Here is a 23001-nt window from a genome sequence, read left to right as displayed (position 1 = left end):
ATTCTCGCCGTTATCTCACCGCGGAGAAAGCATGATTGCCTTTATGGGGGAAGAAAGGGTCCTTCGCGGTGGCGATAATGTCCCCGTGGCGGCGACGGAGGCGTCGCTATCAGAAATAAAACACGACGAGCCGCCCCGTAGGCCCGGCGGGGCGCGGGGGAGCGGGGCGACGGGGGCACGGAGGAAACTTCACATTGCCCTCGAGATTTTCCCCGTCGTCACTCCCCCTCCCCCTCCTTACCGATTAATTTCGCGGCTTTCCTCGGAAAACTACGAGGGTGGTGCAAAGCGCGCGCGCGCGCGCTCACTCGCGCGATATTAGCTTCGCGATAAGCCGAGACTTTCAGACGTAGACTTTTAGGCTGTTCGCTAATATTTGACGTTTGATAAGGACGCGAGCGTACCAAAAATGACTGCGAATATCTATCTTGTACTCAAATGTACGTCGAAACTTAAAAAGAAAACCTATAAAAGCCCGTGTCCACTGATGCTGGAACTTGATTCGAGTTCTGGCTTCGAGAAATGTGTGGTCAATCGACTTGCAGCTTTTGTGGAACAGCTGCCTCCGCGTATTTCACCGCTAAGAGAAATTTCAAAAATTCAACGCTTGAAGGAGCTCAAGCGCTTAGTGTTGGATTCGGTGTTTAATCACGATTGAGCACACGAATTTCGCGGAATTTTTCGAAACATCACGCTGATGTAATCTAACGGTTGGAAGGCGTTCCACGAAAGGGTAAACTTAATAAGAAAAAGGGAGGAGTTCGAGGGGTGAGGTGGGGACAATATTTCTTAATTCGGATCGAGATTTATTTACAAACGCGTTGCATTATATTACAGAAGTAATTAACAATAGTATCGTAATCGTCGAGGCGGGGTTTAACGTGGCGCATCCGCGTTATTCTTGTTCCGAATTAATCGAGTTAATCGAAGCGTCGCTATGCGTCCGCGAAATGCGTCGCGTGATTATTGAGAAAGAGAGAGAGAAAGTGACAGAGAGAGAGAGAGAGAGAGAGAGAGAGAGAGAGAGAGAGAGAGAGAGAGGGGGTGGGAGGAGAAATGAAAGGAGATATGCTTTTTCTATGCGTTAGATACGTTTTATGTTTACTTGCACCTTACTCCCGTTAGGGTACACGCTAATGAACTCGCATTAGTGCTCGCTACGGTCGTTAGAAATACTTAGGGGGAATTTCTACAAGGAGGAGAGAAGATCGGCGGATCTCGACGAACGAGCAATAATGTTACAACTCGCCTTAACAGGTCAACAATAAACATTACACATGTAACAAAAACAAAATCGTACAAAACACATCGCGCGCGTCTGGTTAGAAGTCAAGGCCCGGGTTTTCATTCTCTGGTTAACTGTTAACCAGAAGTTAGTCTACTCTTTTTCTATGTTATTATCTAAGGAGAGACAGGGAATCGACTAGCCTCCGATTAACCAATTAGCCAGAAAACGGAAAACCGGGCCTAAGGGGCTTATCCGTCCTGACGGTTCGGTGAAGAGGATGTTGATAACGAATGGAATGGAAAACTTGACAAATAGTACATATATGTACGTACAAGAATATTTGAATTTTGTGTCTCAGATCGAGTACTTGTAAAGCCAAAATTGAGAGGTTCGTAGACGTTTTACGGACGATGCAAAAAGTTTAGTCTTCATTTTAGTCTTCATTTTCTATTTTTTTAAATGTAAAATTATGCGGTACATCAATAAATACGTTTCAACGATTAAAATGTACCTTTCATTCAATTCATTAATTATATTTCCTCGCCGAACGGCGAGGGCGAGTAGGCCTCTTAATCTCAATAAATTAACGTAAAGTATTATTTGACGCCAGTACATGATTAACCAATGAAGAAAATTGCTGGACGACGCTTGGCTGGCAAATTCTAATTGAAGAAATGTATTGCGAAAAATATTACCTCACCCTGGCTGAGGTAATACTTTTCGCAATAAATTTCTTCAATTAGAATTCGCCAGTCGAGCGTCGTCCAGCAACTTTCTTCATTGGCCAATAAATGAAATTGTCAAAATATTAATGAATCACGTAGAGAGTACAACGTTGCAAAATATGTTCCGCGAAGTAGTCAGAGAAAAATTGTGAACCTAGTTCGTTACTCGGGCTACAGACAACACTGACGAAACGAACCTTTAGCGAGATAGAATGAATCTGACAACCCTTCGAACATGTCTTCCTGGCTTTCCCGTAATATTAGAAAGGGATCCGCGTCGACTAGAGTTCGCAGAGCCAGCCACGCGTCTTCCGTTTCGCCGTATCGATACTTTCGTCGCGAAAGCGGCGCGGCGCGACGCCGCGGGATACAGCGAAACCGCGTCGTCGGGGTTCGTACGCGTCTCTACGTTAGCATTCAGAACGTTTCAGGCTTATTTCGCACGGCCGCGTCCCAAAGAAGAGATTTGCCTCCGCCAGAAGAGCTTTTTTTCCTCCCTTCCCCACCGTGTCCACCCCCGTGCGCGCCCGCGCCCGCGCCCGCCCGCCCGCCCCCTAATATATGGCATGTGAGAGGGTTGGTTATCTCATCAGAATTGGACTCCTCTAGCATCCAGCTTCGCGTGCACGATCCGGTCGAGAGGACCCTTTGCGCCCGCCCTTTGTGGGATTTCGGGACCGCATAGCCGAGTTATCGATTTCTGTTTCTGTTCGCCAGCTCCGGCTGCGGTCGCGGGGCTATTTCTCCGATACGGCCTACTCCGCGATTCCGATAATTTTGCGGGCGGGCACTTCGCCCGTGCGCCCCGCTTTTTTTTTTCCTCGCTAGCCGCGGGATTACGTTGCGCTCCGAAAGAGATCTCCAAACTACAAAACGAGTCCTCGTTAGTTTGTCCAAGTTACTCGATAGCACTGGCTCACTTCCGGTCGCGGGACACCGAGATACTCAGCCAGGGAGTAGGACTCTCGGCGATCGTTACGATTGGATCACTGCACATTGGCGATGTGCACGCCGTTCCTCGGCGACCTGGACACGGCTGTCGAGTTCCTCTGTTGCTCGTCTGGGAAATGGACGGCGTCTTCCTTGACGACACCGGTGCTCAGGTTCACGACTGCCGTTTGAGGGATCGGCGAGAGCATCGGGGCCACCCGCCACCAATCGGCAGTCGGCCACGCGGCCGGCATCAGGCTCCCCCGGAAGTTCAGGTCCGGGAGAACCGGGAGCGGCCTTCATATGACGTGTCCGCGCTGCGAGCCCGAGTTCGAGCTGCTGGAGGTCGACGTGAGACTTTGAACGGAGAAAGCGCTGTCGACCCTGCCGCTCGATGTCGAAGACGACGAGGACGACGTCGTCGTTGTCGTCGTCGTCGTCGATCTCTCCAATTGTTCCGTGGGCGGCGACGAGGATGAGGAAGAGGAGAAGCGATCCTGGGAACGGTCCTCCTGATGATGATGCTGCTGATGGGGATGATGCTGATGATGGCTCTCCAGACTGCTCGAGAAGTCCACTTCGAGCTTCCGGTATCGGGATTCTTCCCGCTCCGCGACAACGGCGTCGTCGTCGGCCCTCGCCGGGCTCGGAAAGGGCGGGTCGTCCATCTTGGACGACGGGATCGGTCTCTTGGGCTCCTTCGATGGACTCGGGCAGCTGCAGTTGGGCTGCAGACAGGCGGCTGCCGACAGGCTCGGCCAAGACATCGCTTGGTGGCTCGGGTAAAAGGGGCTGCCGGAGTAAAGTGCCTGTAGGGCCAAGTCGGCGGCAAGCTTGCCGCCGTTGAAGTCGTCGTTCAGCTTGTGCTGCAGCGGATAGAGCGGATATGCGAACGGCGGAAAGAAGCGCGGGATCTTCAGGTCCTCGTGCGACATCAATGGATGATGCGTCGGAGGCGTCAACGACGGCAGAAGACCCCGCGGTAGACTGGTCAAGCTGTCGCCAGGCGACATCAGCGGTGATATCGAGAAGCCGAACTTGTTCTCCTTTTTGACCAGGGACTTCGGTTTCCGACGCGGCCGGTACTTGTAGTCGGGGTGCTCTTTCATGTGAAGAGCTCTGAAAGGTGGACGGTAATTTGTAACATTGCACTGTGAGATCCGAATTTCTTTCGCGTATTGTTGCTGCATTGGTGTGTCTGTGTAATTGTGTACGGACTGATTTCAAACAGTATGAAAATGATAAGCATGGCAATTGAATCACGGGCTAAAGTTTTTTTTACGGATGAAACAGATAATAAACGTCATACAATGGCAAATCAAGGCTAATATGTAATCCATTCTTGATTCATTGATCGAGGAGGATCTTAGTAAAGGCTGATAAATAGTTTCGATTGAAGTGCACAAAGAGTTGCACTGGAAAGGATTAAGAGCGCATAAAATGTGTATTTGTATTATCATACATTAGCACCTGTGGATACTGGCTGTCTTTTGATTTTCTATAATTTTTCTGTAAACGAGTCAATTATTATTTATTTAAATAAGTAACTAAGCAGGCTTTTTTAAAATTATAAAGGAAAAGGCCAATAATAGAACGAGCTCTAAAAGGTTAAACTTAATAGTTATTCAACCGGACGACTAAAGAAACTTTACATCAATTTTGGAATGTACAAAAATTAAATAGAAACTACATCATTATATTTAAAATAATAAATTAAAACAAAGTTATTATGCATAAGATTAAACGAATATATAGAACGAACGTTTCGACTGTACTTGGTCTTCATCAGCGTATTCGAATCAATTGTGATGTAAGAATGAAGCCTTTGGTCCAATTGATCTAGTCCAGTTATAAAAACGTCTTGTTCAAGCAAGTGTCTTTCTATTTCATGTTGGTAAATGCGAATAGGTACGGCCCAAGTATAATTTCTCCACAAAATACGTACAGTACAATAATACGGAAATAACTAATTTTATGTCCTGGAGAAAAGACATATTTTCAAAATATCCACAAGTCTATGTAAAAGTTCGAAGTCCATAATAGTTCTTAAAGAACACGTAAAAAAATCGCTTTCGCATTTGCAAGATAGATTGTCCTCTTCTTAAAGAAGAGAGAAAACATTCTATCTTACGTTCTTATTATTAATTTCTTTTTAACTTCGTTCTGCCCAATTTTCTCACTCGACGCGGATTCGTTGAAGCTCGTCGTTATCGTAAATACGCTGCTGAATCCGATGTCGTTATAACGTCGGTGAAGTAAAGGGGAAGGAACAGCCGAGAAGGGTTCCACGCGTATTTCAGGGGAAGGGAACGGCTTAATTGAATAGTTTCGCAACTGCGAACGCGATAGTTTAGCCTGCGATGGGTATACAACATAATTCCGTGACCATCCCGCGATGGCAAGAGTCGTTAAGCGAGGGCTGTAAATGATTTAATGAGATTGCATTTTTTTTCTATGTGGCGCAGAGAAATGTGCGCCGCTTAGTAAACAAATGAACGAAAAGATCCGAGTTGAAATTCACGGACACCGCGCTGGTTTCTGTCGGAATCTCCCGAAGGGAAGTGGCAACCACCGAGAGTATCTTGCCACACATACCCCTTTAGGAGTATAGTCATTCCAGATGGGAGGTTTCCTTCGGCAAGGGTTGGCAGCCTACCGAAGATGAAGTAAAACCAAATGCTCAAAATACCAGAACGAACTGGATAAAACAGGCTTTAAGCCTAATACACGAGCAAGAATTTTTTTTATGTACGATTTCTACGATTTCCAATAATTTCGAGATAATTTCCCAAGAACTCTCGCCAATAACTGTACAAGTGTATCATGTTACCATTTAATCAAGCTCGAACAATAAACTCTCTTGACTCTTTCGAAATCCGATCGCCACAGGAGTAAAAAATATGTTTTTCTTCCTTCGAACCGGAGCAGAAAATTACGAATACCCCAAGAAACGGAGCTGATCGCGCGCCCTTTCTCGGAACGCCCCGTGTATGTGTCTTCCTTGTTATCGTTTTTATGTTACAGCACGACTATCGATTATCGCGGACGGTAACACCTCTCGGCAATTTTTATAAACTGGGCTCTCGCCTTCCCGCGTACAATGGGACGTATTATCACCGTTCCAGAACACGATACGGGGCACCATAGGTATTTGCAGTAAGTATCTTGTACACACACCCTCCCTTCGGCACGAGGGGCAGAGGGGGAAAGAGGAACAGCGGTATCTGCGACATATAATACTCCATTATGTACCCAAGAGGCGCACAAACGCAGAGCTTATTTATGCCTCGCCTCGTGGAGATAAAAAAAAAAAGAAAAGACGAGGGTCGAGAGAGAGAGAGGGAGGGGGGGGGTAGGTTTGGAGATACGTGGGACTTTTTGGTAACGGCGGTCGTCGCGAAGAATTTCGCCGGAAACCATCAGGACAATGCGGTCGGAGGCGCGAGGACGATAACGCGGCGCATTTACTTTGCGCCGTCGTAATAACAATGTATTTAGCGAAAGCAAAGTCGTTTTACCAGTCGCCGCTGTATTATCATTGGCCCTTAAGCCGCGGTAACCGCGCGAGCTGTCCGCGTGTTTCTTTCTGCAAAAATATGAACGCGGATCCCGAATCGACACGGTGTACGACGCGAGACGTTTCCGCTTGGAAAATTAGCTCTCCTCCTCCTCGCGACCGGCAGTTCGCGTTGAATCCTCGGTCATTTTGTCGCAGGGATGAAAGCAAGTAGCACCGGAATTTCCGCGGTGCGCCGATCGTTTTCTACGAGATGCGAGAGCTCACCGTGTGACGAAATTCGAAATTTCAAGGGGTAGCTGGAAAGAGAGAAGGAGGCCGGGGAGAGCGGGGTGCGGTAGGAGGGGGAGGGAGGCGCGCGGGGCGCGGATGGCGGAACGCCGCCGCGACCGCGGAATAATAATTCCGGGGACAATGTGTCCCGGCAGATAGCACAAAGCGTAAATCAGCATAAACATCGGTAAAGCCGCGCCGACAATAACTCAGCATAAATGCATAAACATCGGCCGTAATCTTTACAATTCCAACCTCCGCGCGTTCCCTCCCCCCCGCCGGCGCTCTCGCGCTTTCCACCCCCTCCCTCCGCGTTGCCACTATCTGGCGGCCGATAAACAACGCGCTGTATCATCCCGCGGCGACATAAGCTACGCGCTCACCCGCCGCGTCGCGACAAGGAACAATAACAATTAGTTACGATTGTGACCGCGCGACCGGAAGCGCGGACGATCTCGCGCCGCCGTCGCGGCGCGTTTATTTCGGAGGAGCTTTAGTGATCGTTCGGACCGTCCTCTCGCTCTAATTTTTATTTTCTCCACGATCGAGAAGAGCGGCTCCATACACATAATATACTCGTATCTAGACCGAGCATTGAGCAGTGAGGGTAGAAGTTCACGCAGAAAAGGGCAAGCTCTGTCTTGTGCTATTTCGTCCTCTCTTATTCACATGCAAACGAGAGGACGAAATAGCACAAAACAGAGTTTGTCCTTTTCTACGTGAACCTCTACACCCACCGCTCAAATGAAGACAAACGCTCGGTTTAGATATATTATGTCTATGAGCGGCTCACTCATAGTACAATATTAGTGTAACTAATATGCCGACTCTGTCAATTGTTTTATTGTGCGTCGATCCTTTCTGCGCATCCGCCATTATTTTGGTGGAGCCAATGAGACGGATGTCGTATACGTGGTAGTGTGACAGTGTGAAAGGGTTTTACACCAACATAATGGCGGAATACCACGTGATCGAAACCGAAAATCTAGAAGGACCGACAGAGAGTGGGCATACTAGTTACACTATGGCTCACTTGTCACTCGTTGGGTCTACATTTCTATAATGAGCTCCCAGATAGCATGCATGTCTAAAAGACATCTTTAAGATGGTATTAAGTCGTCTTTTAGATATGCATTGCATTCTGGGTTGCTTGTATACGACGCTCGAACCATCTTCAAATTTTTCGATAAATTTCAACAACAAATCCAAGGAGCAATCGCGGGGTAGAATCGCCTCCTGTTACTAATTTAATCGAAGCCGAACCGCAGCAAGCAATTCTTCCCGATGCTCCCGTATCTCGCGCGCGCACGTAGTTAATACAGAATCCGCCCGATTAACCGAACCGAGGATTGTCCGCGGCTTAATCATGTTAACAGATTTCTCGCCACGATGTCACAGGGACGTTCATATGCGGCATCAAAGCGCGCAAAAGGCAGCGTTTCGCCGCAACGAGAGAGGCGAGAAATCGGAAAGAGGCTGCGGAACACATAGGGGGTTGAAGTGGTACGTGTGGAACGGGGAACGGGAGGAACTGGGAGAGGGGATAGGGAAGACGAGCGGGCGAGAGAGACGTAGAGCGAGAGAGGGAGGATCGTGAGCGCGGACGGCGGTGGCAGCGGCGGGGGTGCGGAGGAGCCGGGCAAATCCTTTTAAATCCACACAATTGCGACAATGGGGCTTTATTTGTTATCTCGGGGGCCACATTGTGAGTCGCCGTGAACGAACGGACAGATTACGTCGGGCCAGTGACGGCGCGGGTCCAAGGGAACCCGCTCCTACCCGAGGACGCCGCTCCAAGGGAACGACTTCACCTCCCTCGCGCGTCCCCTTTCCGTTTTCCACCCCCTCCCCCTCACCCTCCCCCTTCCGCCCGCCCGCCCCTTTTATTTTACGGCCGCCACCCTACTCTCGTCGTCGACGTCGCTGCCATCCGCCAGAAAAGCGGATTCGCCGTTACACGTCCGCGTCGAAATTTCCCTCGGATTGCCCGTACCTCTCACCCCTTCCGCGCCCCCTCGGCGGTCCCCTCTTCCCGTTTTCTTTCTCTTTTAGAAATTTTCGATGGGAAAATATGGCCTTTTGTTTCGCGCTTTCGTATCGTTAGCAGGCCAGGCGGGGGGAGGGGGGGGGAAGGGGGAGCCGCGGCCCGTCCGGAAGTCGATGGAAAATTTGACAACCCTAACGTATAATAACCGCATGGTATAAAACGTGTCACTATTACGCGTAAAATATAGTAAATACCGCAAAGTGTGACGCGTTAAGCGTACCGGCCGCAAATGAGGTGAATTCAATAATTTCGATTGATCGAAATATGACAAATTGCGCGGCGTTCGGTCGCTGCCGTCGCCATTAATTATCGTTTATCGACGCGGCGTTGCGTCAATCGGCATGAGGGTGGGGGGGATTTTCCGCGTTGCAAACGCGACCGCGATCCATTCGGGACGACGCGCCGATTTCGGTACTTGCGACTTCGCCGAAAATTTCAGCGGGGCGCCCCGCCCGGCTCCCTCGCTTTCTTCCATCTCCTCCCCCTTTTTTTCCCCGACGGGGTGGAATGTAAATCGAGGTCGGGATATTTTGCAACGCGGGCACGGGGTTAGAGCGTGGAATCAGTTTAAATCTTGTTTCCCGAGACGAGATCGAAAAGCGGGAGCGCGGGGATCGTTCCCAAATTTAATCTGCACGCACCTTGCGCGCGAATCTATTCCCCGTGCCCGTTTCCCCTTAACCCCGATTTTTATTTCGGATGTTGCTATTGAGACTCGTATAATGTGCTATTAAGACACGTATTATCGAAGGGTTTAGCGCGAGTCGGTTTCGAATGATTCGCCGGATAAAGTGGGATAAGTAAAGCAGCCGGCTGAACGTGATTTATAATGATAATTAATCCCATTCATATAAGATTATAAAGCGTATTATAAAATAATAAATGGACGCAAATACTTACTCGACAAATATCGAAATGATTCCCCGCAGAAGACTCGAGAGGAATACAATTCTTACGAGGCTTTATTTGTCGAGAAATGGCTAATTTACAAATATAATTGTTATCATAATTTTACAAAACCTCTCGCCCTTAAGGAACCAATCAAAGTCACATTATATCAAAACGTTGTCGAACGTGTAGTGAAACGATCACTTTTTTTTCCTTAAGCACATTGATTATCATTACAAAGTTAATACTGGTATCCCCCCTGATGAGATTGCGTTTACGAGCAAGGCTCGCGAAATTACAAGACGTTACGAGGACTCTAGAGGTAGACTCACGCAAGATTGCCGGGACCTTCTTTTCGAGGGGGTGGGGGGAGGAGGAGGGGGCTCTTGGAAAAATCGGCGCAGCCGCTCCGGCGAGCTAAATAAACTCATAACAGTGATTAAATATTCAGGGCCGGTAATAAAGAGCTCATCTCTCGCCCGCCCTATAAATACCGGCCACGTCTCACCCTATTTCGACCCGGGCTTAAGCGCAGCATAGCCCCTAAGCTTCCCGGCAACAATGTACTGCATTATGAAGTACGAGACGATCGCGTGGCACGCTTTCCCGCCGTTTCCGATCCCCTCGGTCTCTGCCGATACGGACCCCACCCCGGTCAACGCAATCATCTGGAGTGTATTATCGCGACTGAGGAGTAATTAGCGCCGCTAGGTGGAAAAGAAGTCGCCTGTCCGTCGAAAAGGATGTAGAGGGTATTTCACTCTTCCAGTTTTAGTTTTACAAACTGGGGAAAAGTTCAATATGTAACAATAAATATTTATATCGTGAGGAATCGTACAAATCAATATTTATTGGGCAGACTTATCTCTCATTGTTGAGAAATGAAACCACTGTCAGTGAGATGTTACCGAATCATTGCTGGGATATGTAAGTGATTGCGAAGGTGAAACAATGTTATCTCGTATTTCAAAAAATATTCACGAACCTGTACGCCGACAGTATCATTGAAATATCGTTATTAAATCGTAGCTAAAAATATGTATTAACCTGTAATATGTGAAACCTGTTTTAACCGTCTGAGGATTAACGTTTGAAAACGTAGAATTTGTACACACAGGTCGTAATCCTGCATGAAACGGGCGATAAGATTGTCTAATTACAAGTTTCATATCACACGTAATGTAATTTTCAAAATGTTGTCTTGTCAAAATTCTCATATTTATCTCTATTATCTCTGGCGAATCTCTTTGCGCAGAATTAAACTGCAAAACTTTTAAAGAGATGAAGAAAAAAATCTATATTTCGTCATTTATATCTACTTTTCCATTTACCTTAATTCATTAATTTTATCATCCGTTCTTCATTTATTGAATCATTTGTCGTCCTACATTGAATTATCTGTAAGATTTACAGATAATGTGTGAGAACGCGATGGTTTATCAAGAGATTATTCAGTTAAAGGAAAATATCAAATTTCATTCTTTAAAAAGCCCACAAAGAAAAATGGCTGGTAAGATAAAAATTTCAACAAACTAATTGCTTCTAAGATTATATATAGCAGAGAAATACGAGCTTCGAAATCAATTAAACTTTGGAAGTTATAGTCACCGGGAGCGAGTTGGAAGTAAGCTCGGTCCAGAGGCGTAATTAATGTCAATTTTTCCGTGTAAAATAATTAAATTCGCCCTCGAGTTCGAAAATATGCGTGCAGGGAGGTGCTGAATGTTCATTGTGTCCTGACGTGTATTCCGTGTGCTCACCTCAATCTTTTTGCCTCGTCAATGAAAGGACGCTTCTCGCTCTCGCTCAGGAGCTTCCACTCGGCGCCGAGCCTCTTCGAGATCTCCGAATTGTGCATTTTCGGATTTTCCTGTGCCATTTTGCGACGCTGACCACGCGACCACACCATAAAGGCATTCATCGGCCGTTTAATGTGCTCGTTGTGCAGGGTCTTAGACGACATCTCCATGAGTCGTTCGCTTTCTGCCACGATGTTTAATCTAATTTCTTTCCTCGCGAATAGACGAGATTTCTAATGGATTGAAAGATTGATAGATCATTCCTATCTCAAGTGGATAAGATAACTTTCCGCCTAACATCCTCTTGACGGGCGTATTTCCGAAGATTCTAATAATTTCAATGATCTTCCCAGGTATTTCTATGTATCTACATAATTTATCTTCGGTAGTGAGTTTGAGGGCTCTCCGTGAAGGTTTGTTAATCGACTGTACCCTTAAACAAGACCTTTCGAAGCTTTCTTTGGTAGATTGTTGAGCATATATCGTCAACCTTAAGCGATAAACAACTTCGACTGGTCGCGATCAATTGGATAATCTGCTCTCAAACTTTTCAAATTGATTCACATTCACTGCACGAAAGTAACGTTGACAGTTAAGACATTTTTCGACGACTCGGGATACATCTAAATTTTCTCCGAGTGAATCTACTTAATCAAACATTTAATGGTGTCCCGCAGAAAGACCGGATGTTTCGATTAGCAAATAAATCCTTCTGCAGCGCTCGCGAGCGACGGCGTTCTCAAAATCTTTGAACGGCGAATCTTCGTCCGAGGGTGATGAGTGCTTCCCCCCAAAAAATCGTGCATTCCTTAGAAGTTGAAATGTTTCCAAAAATATGGACATCTTAGGTCAATCATATCAGGGTGACATTTCGAGTCTTCCAATCGTTGAGCTCCGAAAAAAGCATGCAATCGGTTGCTGATCACTGGATTCTTCTGCGTGAAGGATTGTGCAGCTCTCTGTCCTTGAATTCAATTTCACGATAAACTAAACTAATCTGTCAACTGAGGGAGTCGTCTTCTCTCGGTCGTCACGATACAGCTGTACTTTAACAATTCTTCCGGGATACTTGCTGTGCTCCTCTGTGTGTATTTTTTTTTTCGAGCGACGGCTTGATCTGACGGACGCGAGTCCTTTTGGTGCACTGACAGAAACGCGGGGGATTCCCACAGGAACTTCACGAAGCACGTAGCATCTGGGGCGAACCCGCGGGACGGAGCTTTCGCCGGTGCGGCTCGGCTCCCGTGGGACGTGGGGTAAAATAAGGCAGCTGGCCAATCGGGCGCGGCGGCGCGGCCCCCACCATTTGGCGCAGCCAATGGGTGGCCGCGATTGGCCGCCGCGTCGGCATGGCGGTCCAAAGCGGATACGCGCGTTCGCGCAACAGGTGGAGAGAAGTCTCTATCTCCTCCGTTTCTTTCCCTCTTTCCGTTCTCCTCCCGCACGCTCACGAAGACAACTATGACGGCGGGCGGTTGCGCGGGTGTGGGTGTGCGTTTGTCGCGCGGATTATCGCGCCGCCGCCGACGACGCGGTCGCCTTTTTGACCTCTCCGCCTTCCGTTGGTGGTCAGCCAGGTGCACCCGGTCCATTGATACTCCCGAAAACAATGGCGAATAGAGAGATCGAGAGGTCTGTGCGGGGTGGGAGAGGATGAAAGGTATATGTATAATCACGCGGAAGTTTAGAGGTGCAATTTTTTTTGTCTCGGTGCTGACCGAGTTTTCTGAATTGTTTTGTTTTTACTTAAGAAGCATTTAATTAAACTCAATTTTGTTTTATCAGAAAGAGAAGAGAACGCATATGTGCAACAGTTACACGCTGAAAAAAAATGTTTCGCTACCGTGGCTAATCTTGATTTGCTAAAATTATTTTGCTGCCGTAATTATAAATTTCTAAAGCACAGCGAACGGTTTGCTGTCGCACCCTAATGCAATAGGCACAGTAGCAAAATATTAGCTATTGCAACCAAATATTAGCTGCGCATATTTTACAACTGAAATTTAGGTACCACACGCGGTTTCTAACTACGGCAACTACATTTTTTTCCGTGCACGAGAAACTATGTACTCATTTTCAGTACCTCGAGAAACTTCTAAAAGCAGAATAAGATGCAAATAGTAAAGATCCACTCTACGGGAAGCTCGAATTTTCGTGTAAAGATAACTAAATATCAATTTGCCGCTTATTCTTAAATTCTGTGATTAAAACTTCTATATGGAAATAATTCGGCATCTTGTAGGATATAAATATATATTAGAATCCAATTATTCGTGACAGAAACATCAGGATTTTACACGATGCCATCCTCCTGTTTCTTATAGGGGTTTCAGAAATCGTCGAATTAAAAACGGACAAGTGATTAATCAATCGCATCGTGTTCGAGTTTCGCATCGTCTGAGTTTTCGAGCGTCGCGTTCCCTATACGTTGAATATATGAAATCTATTATTAAATTTATTCTGCTCCTTTTGCGGGACATTATTAAATGTTTGAATAAATAGAATCACTCGGAGAAGATTTAGATACATTCCGAGTCGTCGAAAAATGTCTTAACTGTCAACATTATTTTCGTACAGTGAATGTGAATCAATTTGAGAAATTTGAGGGCACATTAATCCAATTCCGAAGGACTCTAGAGAGGTGTTCATTTGAACTGGAATCTTCGGCTCATTAGAACAGCGGATCTCCATGCCCACAATTGCCACATGAATATTATTATAATATAGCATAGTACAGTTTTCTACACTGACAAAAATAAAACCGAGAGATAAAAAGAAGAGCGCGAAGCGCCGCGAGAATTGGACAAAGGTGCGAAATATCGTTGATGCGTTCGCCGATCAACCGTTGACTTTCGTCATCAGGCAGAGAATTTCTTTTCTCGCTTTGTCCGCTGCGGAGAGATACACGAGCGTGGAAGGCGAGTATGGAAGGCCGGGTCTTATAATAAATGTTATCAGTCGCGCGGCAGTGTCTTGTCACAGGGCGAGAAAGAGAGAGAGAGGTGTGCAACGAGGAGGGAGCTGGGGAGAGGGAGACTGGAAGACGTCTCGAGTGATAAGGCGATAAAGAGAGAAGGTATAAAACGAGACAAGGGGGCTGGTGTGCGGGCGACAACATCTCCCGGTCGCCATAAAAAGGGGACTGCGCCGTCGCCATTGAATTTCCGGAAGGCGCAGGAATATTCATCTGCCGCAAACGCGAATCTGTGTCACGCCGCGGAAGGAGATCGAGCTGGTACGCTCGGCGAAAGAATGAAAGGAATGAATCGCATTTTTAAGATGCGCGAAATATATTTTCACGTTTGCAAAATATACCGTGTAATATGCGCAAAAGAAATAAACGCAATTGTATTATGTAACTTTCTGAAAGACAAGAAACACACTTAAAGACGCAAATTTTATAAATTTTCGAGAAATTATTTTAGTGCAGAAGTAAAAGTTTTTCCATTGAAATTAAAAGTTCTAAAGGATGTGCTTCTACACGGCGAGAATTCCCTCTTAAAATTTACCCGGAAAATTATGTAATCGTGGGACAACATGGCATTTTGAAGGACTTTATGAGAATGTTTTGAAATTTTACCATACTTTTACTATTTTACTAGCAAAATGTATGGTAAAATTTCAAACTCTCATCAAGTACTTCAAAATGCCATGTTGTCCCACGATTAGATAATTTTCCGGGTAAAAGATAGTTCTCTCCGTGTAGGTGCCCTTTAAAAGGCCAAAAAATATCTCTGTTTAAGAAGATAAAAAATGTGTTATCTTAAACAAGGATTTCACATTTAAAATAAAATCAACCGGGTAAACCGCTGAGAGCATTGTGGTATACAGATTTCAGGTATTAGTAGACCGCAGGTCTGTTCGCGTCGCATACCCTATGTGCTCCTGTTTGCCCCAATACCGTCACTGTAATCGTAAATAAAATGATGGTATTGGTCGTTGGGGCAAGATGGATGTCGGGGCATGCAACGCAAACAGACCTCGTCTATTTGTTTGGGCGTTAGTGCATGGGTGTTATTGAGTTTTGCTGGGGCATTATATAGACTCTAAGAAGATAAAATAAGATAAAACAGGATAAAAATAAGATAGTAAAATTAAGTCATTTGCAATGGGCATTACTGTCAAATTTTAACGCACTAGTGAGCACTGGTGTACATGATTTCGGTTAGCGGATTAGCCCTCGGATAAAACAAATGATGTATCCAAGAGAAAATAAATATTGGCAAAACAGGAGCTGAGACATCTGGAAAAATAATTTCTTTTCCGGGGTGTTGGCGAGATCGAAATTTCCAGCGAGAGGCTCGCACGTCGGATCCCTTTTAAATTACACGCCTCAATTTGTAGTTAATCCGGCGTGACAAGGAACAAACACCGTACTCCTCGGGGCAGTATAATGAAGTATCATCTACTCCGGAGTAGAGATAAACGGGCGCGATCGGCTGTCACGCGGGCCCCATTATTAACCGCACAATAAATTCACTCTCCAACGGTGTCCGTCAATGAGCGAGATACAGCGATCGACTGTCGTACCGGGGGCCCCTTTATCGACCCCCGTCTCTTCGTCATACATTCTGTCATTCACGGGGCGTGAACGCGCCTTTTATCGCACATCGCCGACAAGAGCCGACAGCGCGAGGGGGTGTGACGGTGTCTTTTTTTCGGGCAATTCAACGCTAAATCGACACGGCACCCCCTCATTCATACACCGTACAAAATAATTATGGGATCTTTTCTGATCGCCCAACGAGCTTTCCAACCTCCTCAGGATTTCTCTGGAACGAGGTGAAAGAAGCTTCCTTCGTCCGACCTAGTACAATCGATGGACTATCAAGAAATACGACCGATTAAACCGTGAAACTATTTATTAGCTTATCATCAATTCGATTTCAAGCTTCGCTCAATCGTATTCTCTTCGCAGATTCTGTCCTTTCATTTCTATATGGCCGTGTAATTATTTATATTATTCCGCTATAAAAGTTCCCTCCTTAGAGAGGGTTGTTTTGCGCCAAGGATTAAATTTTGCGTGGAGAACAAGTGAAAAGCGGGAATACTTTCGTAGCGCAAAACACGGGGCGGGCTAAAGTGATTTTTCGCGATTCCAACATCACGGTCGAACAGGGGGCTGGTGAGTGGGCTGGGCGGGGGTTTTCATTTCTCGTCTTACTCTCCCCCATGGCCTCCTCGAGCACGGGGGTGCCACGCGACCGCTGATTATACCATTCATCGACTGGCACGGTCCGAAGGAGGGTTGCGAGCGTAAACGCCGTAACATCTAATGTACCCGCTTCTCCCTCCACTTCTTGTTTCCCGCCTGCCTCGACCTGAATGCTCGCTCATCAATGAAACAATTCGGCTTCTCGACGATCCATCGTCGGCTCCTTAAGATCTCCCTGCCTCTTTAATTGGCAACATCCGTCTAATAGGCGCGGCGTATGCAAAATCTCATTATTTACGCATATATTTTCTTCAAGCGTACGCTGCATCGTATCGAGAATGTATCTTGCGATACATTGAAACGACGGAGGGGTAATACGAATTTACAATACTAAACATATATTTTACAAACGAGAATGTTTAGTTGTTTTATCGTAACATTTTCGATTTTCCACATTTATATAATCAGAAAAAATACGGAAATTGAGTAGCTGGAGCAGATGTGTGTGTGTGGATGCTGTATTGAATACTATTATAAATCTGCAGAGATAAATTCACGGTAGTTTACACAGAAAAATTGGGCCCAAGATTCGACTTCTTTTCACACGCACAAAAATGTCGTTGAATGGCATAAATTTCATTCGATTACGAAGCGTAAAAATCGGCACGTAATAGCAAAAACAATGCGTGTGAGTACAGAGCAGAACATGATCGTAGTGATTGCTGAAGCGACAACAAACGCGTCCCGCGAGGAAGGGGTTAACAGAGGCTGCGGGGGGGAGGGGGGCGAGACGGCTGGGGGTAGTCGAGAGGAGGCGACGCTGGCGTCGAAAAGCTCGCTGATTACTCCATTGTCGAGCCGGTTGTTTCAGTTAATCGCAACGCGCCGTGGACTTTTGTTGTCCTTTTACACGCCTGCAGCCTGCATTCAGGCTGATGCGTCCATCTTGATACTTAATGCCGTTAATGTATATGAAAGTTACATTTTTTTAGAGAGCGAGATCGTGATAATAAAAGTCCGTTTGACAAACGAGGAGTACACCCGAGTCGAAATTTTGACCCTACGTTGAACCTTTAATTTTATTATATAGCAGGACCTAAGACAGTAAAAGAGGTCGAACTGCAAGTACAAAATTTACTCTTACTTTAAAGCTGATAGTGTCGGAAATTTCTACTTTTGCCAATTTAGCATTAAAGTGGGTTATTTTAAATAGGAGCTAAAGTAAATTTTGGAATTAAAGATTTAAGGGAGGAGTAAAACAAAATATAATGTCACCAAAGTAGGTTATTGTTGGCCTATGTAGGTGTAAATTATCCTTAAAAGTATGTTACAATACACAAAAATTTTCAATAATTCGAGCACTATTGCAACAGCATATTCCTGAGACCAAAAAAAAGTCCTGTACTATTTTTCCCTCCGACAAACAGTTATCGAGATATCATAAGCTAAACATGGAAAAAGTAAGGAATTTTCTCTTGAATATCTCAAAAAGTATTAGGCAAATAAAAAAAGGTTTCGAACAAAAGTTGTTCATATTAATCAGTAAAATAAGATAGTATAACAAAGCTAATTCTATATATCTAACAAGGTGAAAAACTACGAGTCAAAGTGCGCGGAATAAATTTACGAGGTATCGAAAAGTCTTTATTCTTTTTATCAGCACCTTTGTTGCGCGCATTCCGTACTGCCGCACTTTGTATACCGTGAAGCTACATTCTACAAGTGTACGAGGATAATCCACGGAAGTGTATCGTATCTGTGAAAACGTTGACTGTGCAACCGTCATAAAAGCCGTTATGGAAAGCGTATCGCATCTTAGAAAGAGTTGACTATGGATCCGTCAACCCTTTCCCCCCCTCCCCTCCCCCCGTTAGGGGAGGAAAAGAAAAACACTTGGCGACGCGCCGCGGGACGCCCTGCGCGCGGCGCCAAGGAGCTCCGCGGTGGGATCGCGTCATAAATGTCGTCATAAACGAGACTCGATTGTCTCTCTGTATATCGTTTCTCTGGCGGCCGGACGAAAATCGAATTCCGTTTTGTTTGGACGAATCTATACTGGCATTCGGTATTCAGAGCGCGGCCCTCGACATATCAAAATAGAGCGCGCAACAATAAGTTATTCGACCGAACAAAATCGAGGGGGCTGCGCGGAGCGAGGGCGAGAGGCGGGGAAGGGGGGCAACGGGAGGGTAGTATTTTATAGAGTCCCGTTCGGGTTACATACCGTGAATACATCGCGCGGAAAAAGGGTGGCGCGGGGGATGGGGTGGGACTCGCGTGTGACTGGAATACGTCATCGAGGGCCTACGGGGGTTGAACTACCCCCCTCCTCGCACGGCGCGCGTATACTAATCTTCATTCGCTGTTTGACCAAGCGCGCTCCCAAGTGTCCCCCGCCGTTATGTCTCGGTGGTTTCACTTCTGCCGCGGGGGTAGGAGGGGGGGAGGGGGGAGAGGGTTCCGTTGGAGGGCGATTTCCGCGAAAATCCTCGCGGAAATGTCCGAGGGTGGAGCCTCCCTCTCGCTCGCTAGCCACCCAGATCCGGCCCTCCGATTAATGGCGACTTAACGACTCGGACTTGTGATAATTCCGACGTCCATTTATCTTAATTTGAAAAAGTCAAGAAAGGACGCGATCGCGGAGCGGAGGGGACATTATGCGAACGTGACGCGTTGTATCGCGCGGAGTGATCGTTCGAAACGTCCATTGTATACGGGGTGTATATCGTACGTGAGACTGCCGGGCCCCGGCATAAAAGGGACGAGACATCGGGCGAGCCTCGGCGGAGGCTTCGGAGCCTGCAGCCTGTGTCCTGTCAGACGACCCGCTCTTCCTTCCCTTCCCCTCCCTTCACGCGCTAGATATCCCCCGTGATTACGGCCGCGCCGCGTCGACGTGGTCGTACTATTAATAATAATCGGAAAATAATTATCCGACCGCGGGGCCCCGAGCGGCTCCACCGATGCGTGTGGGCGGCAGGCCCGTGCGCGCCGCCGTGAATCGCCGCTAATTGTGAGGAATGACCGACTCGCGTGTCGGCCGATCGCTGATTCGACATACGGACGCTTTCATGACGGACAAGGCCGCGTGCTAACGATCCACGGTGCCCGTCCTTACGATTATCGGGACGACGGATCCTCTGATCGCGAAGCCGAACCGAGGCGCGGGCGAGCCGCGCAAGCCTTTCGAGACCACCTACGACGTAGCTTCCACGTCGCTTTCGGGAAATCCGTGGCTTACAATTAGTCGAGACGCTGCCGCACGTTGCGTAACAGTTTGTTTCAACTTCTTCTTTTTCTTCGTGTAGTAGGCTTAAAAGCCTGTTTTATCCAGTTCTGATCTCCCGAAGGGAAGTGGCAACCACCGAGAGTATCTTGCCACACATACCCTCTTAGGGGTGTAGCCCTCCAGATGGGAGGTTTCCTTCGGCAAGGTTAGCAGCCTACCGAAGATGAAGTAAAACCAATTAATATGTTCCTAAAGACAAAGCAATTATATTTATCTTGAAAACTATAAACAAAATTTTCAAGGATCTCCTCGTATTTTGTTCTTCTTATTGTTTAATGTTAGGATATCTATCTCCTGTCAATAAACAATAAGAAGAACAAAGTACAGGGATATACTTGAAGAGTTTGTTTCGTTACAGTTTTCAAGATAAATATAAATGCTTTCATTTCTTCGATTTTTCAGTTTCTTTTTTTAACAAGTATTTGTATCTTCACGGATAGAAACAAATAATTGGACGGAAGAATTTGACTGAATTACGAATTCGATATCACGGCGTTGGAAGTCAGGTAAAAATGCAACGATGCAGCGAGAGTTTGAAAAAAAAAACCGTCGCGCTATTAAGGACCTGTCCTCCAAGAAGGCGGTCGCGTAATTGCCGGACTCTGCACGCGACCCGACAGAGATACTCTCTCCGGGCAATAGAGGACAATGGCGGACTGTCGACATTACGGGGGACATTGTCGTGGCTCGATATGAGCCCCGTTGCCTCGGGTATACAAGCAGCAATATCGCGATCCTGCCAACCCGCCTCTCGAACCAACCGCCCCGGCCACCTTTCACCCACTTCCTACTCTTCGAAGCAACAACGCCTCAAAGGGGAAAAAAATAAATAAAGCGAACGTTTGTTCGCTCAGCTTGCATTCTCGTGCATTGATGAAAAAGCGTCCGCTCGTTACTCGAATTAATTTGACTAAAAACAGTCATCTTCCTCGCTGCGCTAATCCGTTTAATTCGCGATGTGTCTTAATTTTTGCCGCAGGCAGTTATTTGCGAGTCTGTACTCTACGAAATTACAATGTTCGCATCTCATCACTGTGTCCATATATTTTTTTTTCAATTTTAAGATACGAAATATGAAAATTCTTTTTCGGCGTCGCTTCTATATTTAAACGTCCACAAAAGTATGTATCCACGTTTCATCAGCTTCTTATTTATCGAGCGTTTCATGACCCTTTTAAGTTAATACTATTCTTCAATTTGCGACGTACCTTTCGCGCTCGTTCGGCCGAACGTATGCGTTCATAAACGCGGCTATTGTGACGGCCGAGTTTTTCGCAAAGGGCCCAAATAAGCCCTTTATCAATCTGATTCTGTATACACGCGCGAATGGCTGTCTGGGACAACGGCCCTTTTTCCAATTATCGACTCGATCGACCCTTCCCATTTGACTCTCGCGCCGAGCTCGAATCATGATACTCCGTGATACAAGGCGAATCGGCCTCGATAATAGCGCTTTCTCTGTTCGTGAATGAAAGTAATAGTGATTCGCTACGGAGATCTTTCGCTTTTCATCCTTTGTTTCCATTATGTATCCACTTCCTAATTAATCAAGTATGGATATTATTTTAAGTTTCCCTAATAGCACAGAAATATTTCAAAAGATTCAATATATTTTAAAATATTTATAAAGTATTTTAAAACGATTTTAAAATATATTTAACCTTTTAAAATATTTCTGTGCTATTAGGGTTCATTCATGATTTTGGATAAAATAATGTGTTAAAGGAAGATGAATAGCATATTATAACGTGAAACAGAAATGAATGTGCAATAAAGCGTACGCTATGCGACAAATAATCGCAAATAGTTGCGGCTGTAGAGTAGCTAAGGTACCGTAGAAACAAATTAATACTATAATCTATGTTATTGCAAGATATACATATGCGATTATATGCACAGTTATATGTAAATAATGGAAATACAATATATCGTGCGTTTGTAAATTTTGTATGCCATTTTCTTCGAACTCGACCGCCGTTGGCCGTGGACTGTCTGCCCCGTGTAATCGATTTGCGGAAATGTCAATAAGTAGAAACGTTATCGCGAGTACGTCTGTGTGGGAAAGATAAACGGACTGAGCAGCTTGTCCTTCCTTCTTATAAAGAAAACTACCGAGGTTAAAGTGAAACCAGCGATTATTTGATCTCGAGGCAACGTCACACGATCGATGACGTGAAGAAATTTTTAAGGTCCTCTAATGTTTGTATGTATAGATCTCTCATAAGTATTTTGTAATTTATTTCATCAGAAGGTTATTGAATGTGTTTGTATAGAGCCAAAGTATGTATAGACCATCCAAACTTAATTAACAGAAAGATGTTAAAATAAACTAGATATACTTATCTTTATGTCCCTTCCACTCAATATCAGTCAACATAATCTACTTCATTCTTTTTTATATATACAGGGTGTCCCAGACCACCCATATACCCCTTTTAACATGAAAATAAATGGCTCTTATAAAAAATCGCGAACATTTTATAAGTAAATCGGGCACGCTGTATCGAATTCCGGACCGGAAGTTGAAGTTCTTTAGGGGAACGTGGTACTTTTTATTACAGATTCGAATTGCACGTGAACAAATAAGGAACTTTTATATCAAGCGTTTTTTTCTGAAAGTGCATCTGTGAACCTTAAAATTGACCTTGAAAGTAACTGTGATGAAATAATGAACTTCAACTGTGCCTGTGACGTAACTATGACAAGAATGTGTGCGTGCTTGCATGTACGGTACTTTATGATCGTCCCTCGATGTATAATACATAGTTTGGTTCTGTGTATACACGAACACTTTTAATAACCCTCTGATTAAATATATTACATTCATGGTTATTTTTATGCTTCCTCTAGATAACATCTTTGTAAATTTGAATTATAAATCTGAGAAAGTAAATTTTTTGTAATCTTGATTGCTCGTGGAATTATAATGTTTTTACATACAGACCGTAGTAGCATAACAACCGTAAACGCTGCCAATCAGCTAACTCTTTTCATCGAATCGCGCACACACGCTCTAATTTGCAGATCGTTGTTAATAACTCAAAATTTTATTTTCATTGTTCGCAAAATGATATATAATTTTTTAGTTCAGTCTAACGAGATCTGTATACGAGTGGGTGTACACTGAGAAAAAAAAGTGTTGAATCAAGA

General features: G+C 45.5%; 1 protein-coding gene across 1 annotated transcript; it reads right to left on the bottom strand.

Moving 5' to 3' along the window:
* Window positions 1-3154: 3154 nt before the first annotated feature.
* Window positions 3155-12603, bottom strand: LOC105567440 (transcription factor Sox-14-like). Its single transcript, XM_012022312.1, has 2 exons — window positions 11369-12603; window positions 3155-4002 (listed from the first exon to the last, which is right to left on the bottom strand). The coding sequence occupies exons 1-2, from the start codon at window positions 11575-11577 to the stop codon at window positions 3183-3185; spliced, it is 1029 nt and encodes a 342-aa protein (XP_011877702.1). The 5' UTR covers window positions 11578-12603; the 3' UTR covers window positions 3155-3182.
* Window positions 12604-23001: the final 10398 nt, after the last annotated feature.

The sequence above is a fragment of the Vollenhovia emeryi genome, unplaced genomic scaffold, assembly GCF_000949405.1.
Source record: "Vollenhovia emeryi isolate VEMERY1.0 unplaced genomic scaffold, V.emery_V1.0 DF939137.1, whole genome shotgun sequence".
Classification (NCBI taxonomy): Eukaryota; Metazoa; Arthropoda; class Insecta; order Hymenoptera; family Formicidae; genus Vollenhovia; species Vollenhovia emeryi.
Note: the sequence above shows the minus strand (reverse complement) of the source record. Positions and strands in the feature narration are given on the sequence as shown.

Coding starts and splice junctions, on each gene's coding strand:
- LOC105567440 (XM_012022312.1), bottom strand. CDS start 11,577: ATGGAGATGTCGTCTAAGACCCTGCACAACGAGCACATTAAACGGCCG. Junction 4,003..11,368: donor GACGAGGCAAAAAGATTGAG/GTGAGCACACGG, acceptor TCCACCTTTCAG/AGCTCTTCACATGAAAGAGC.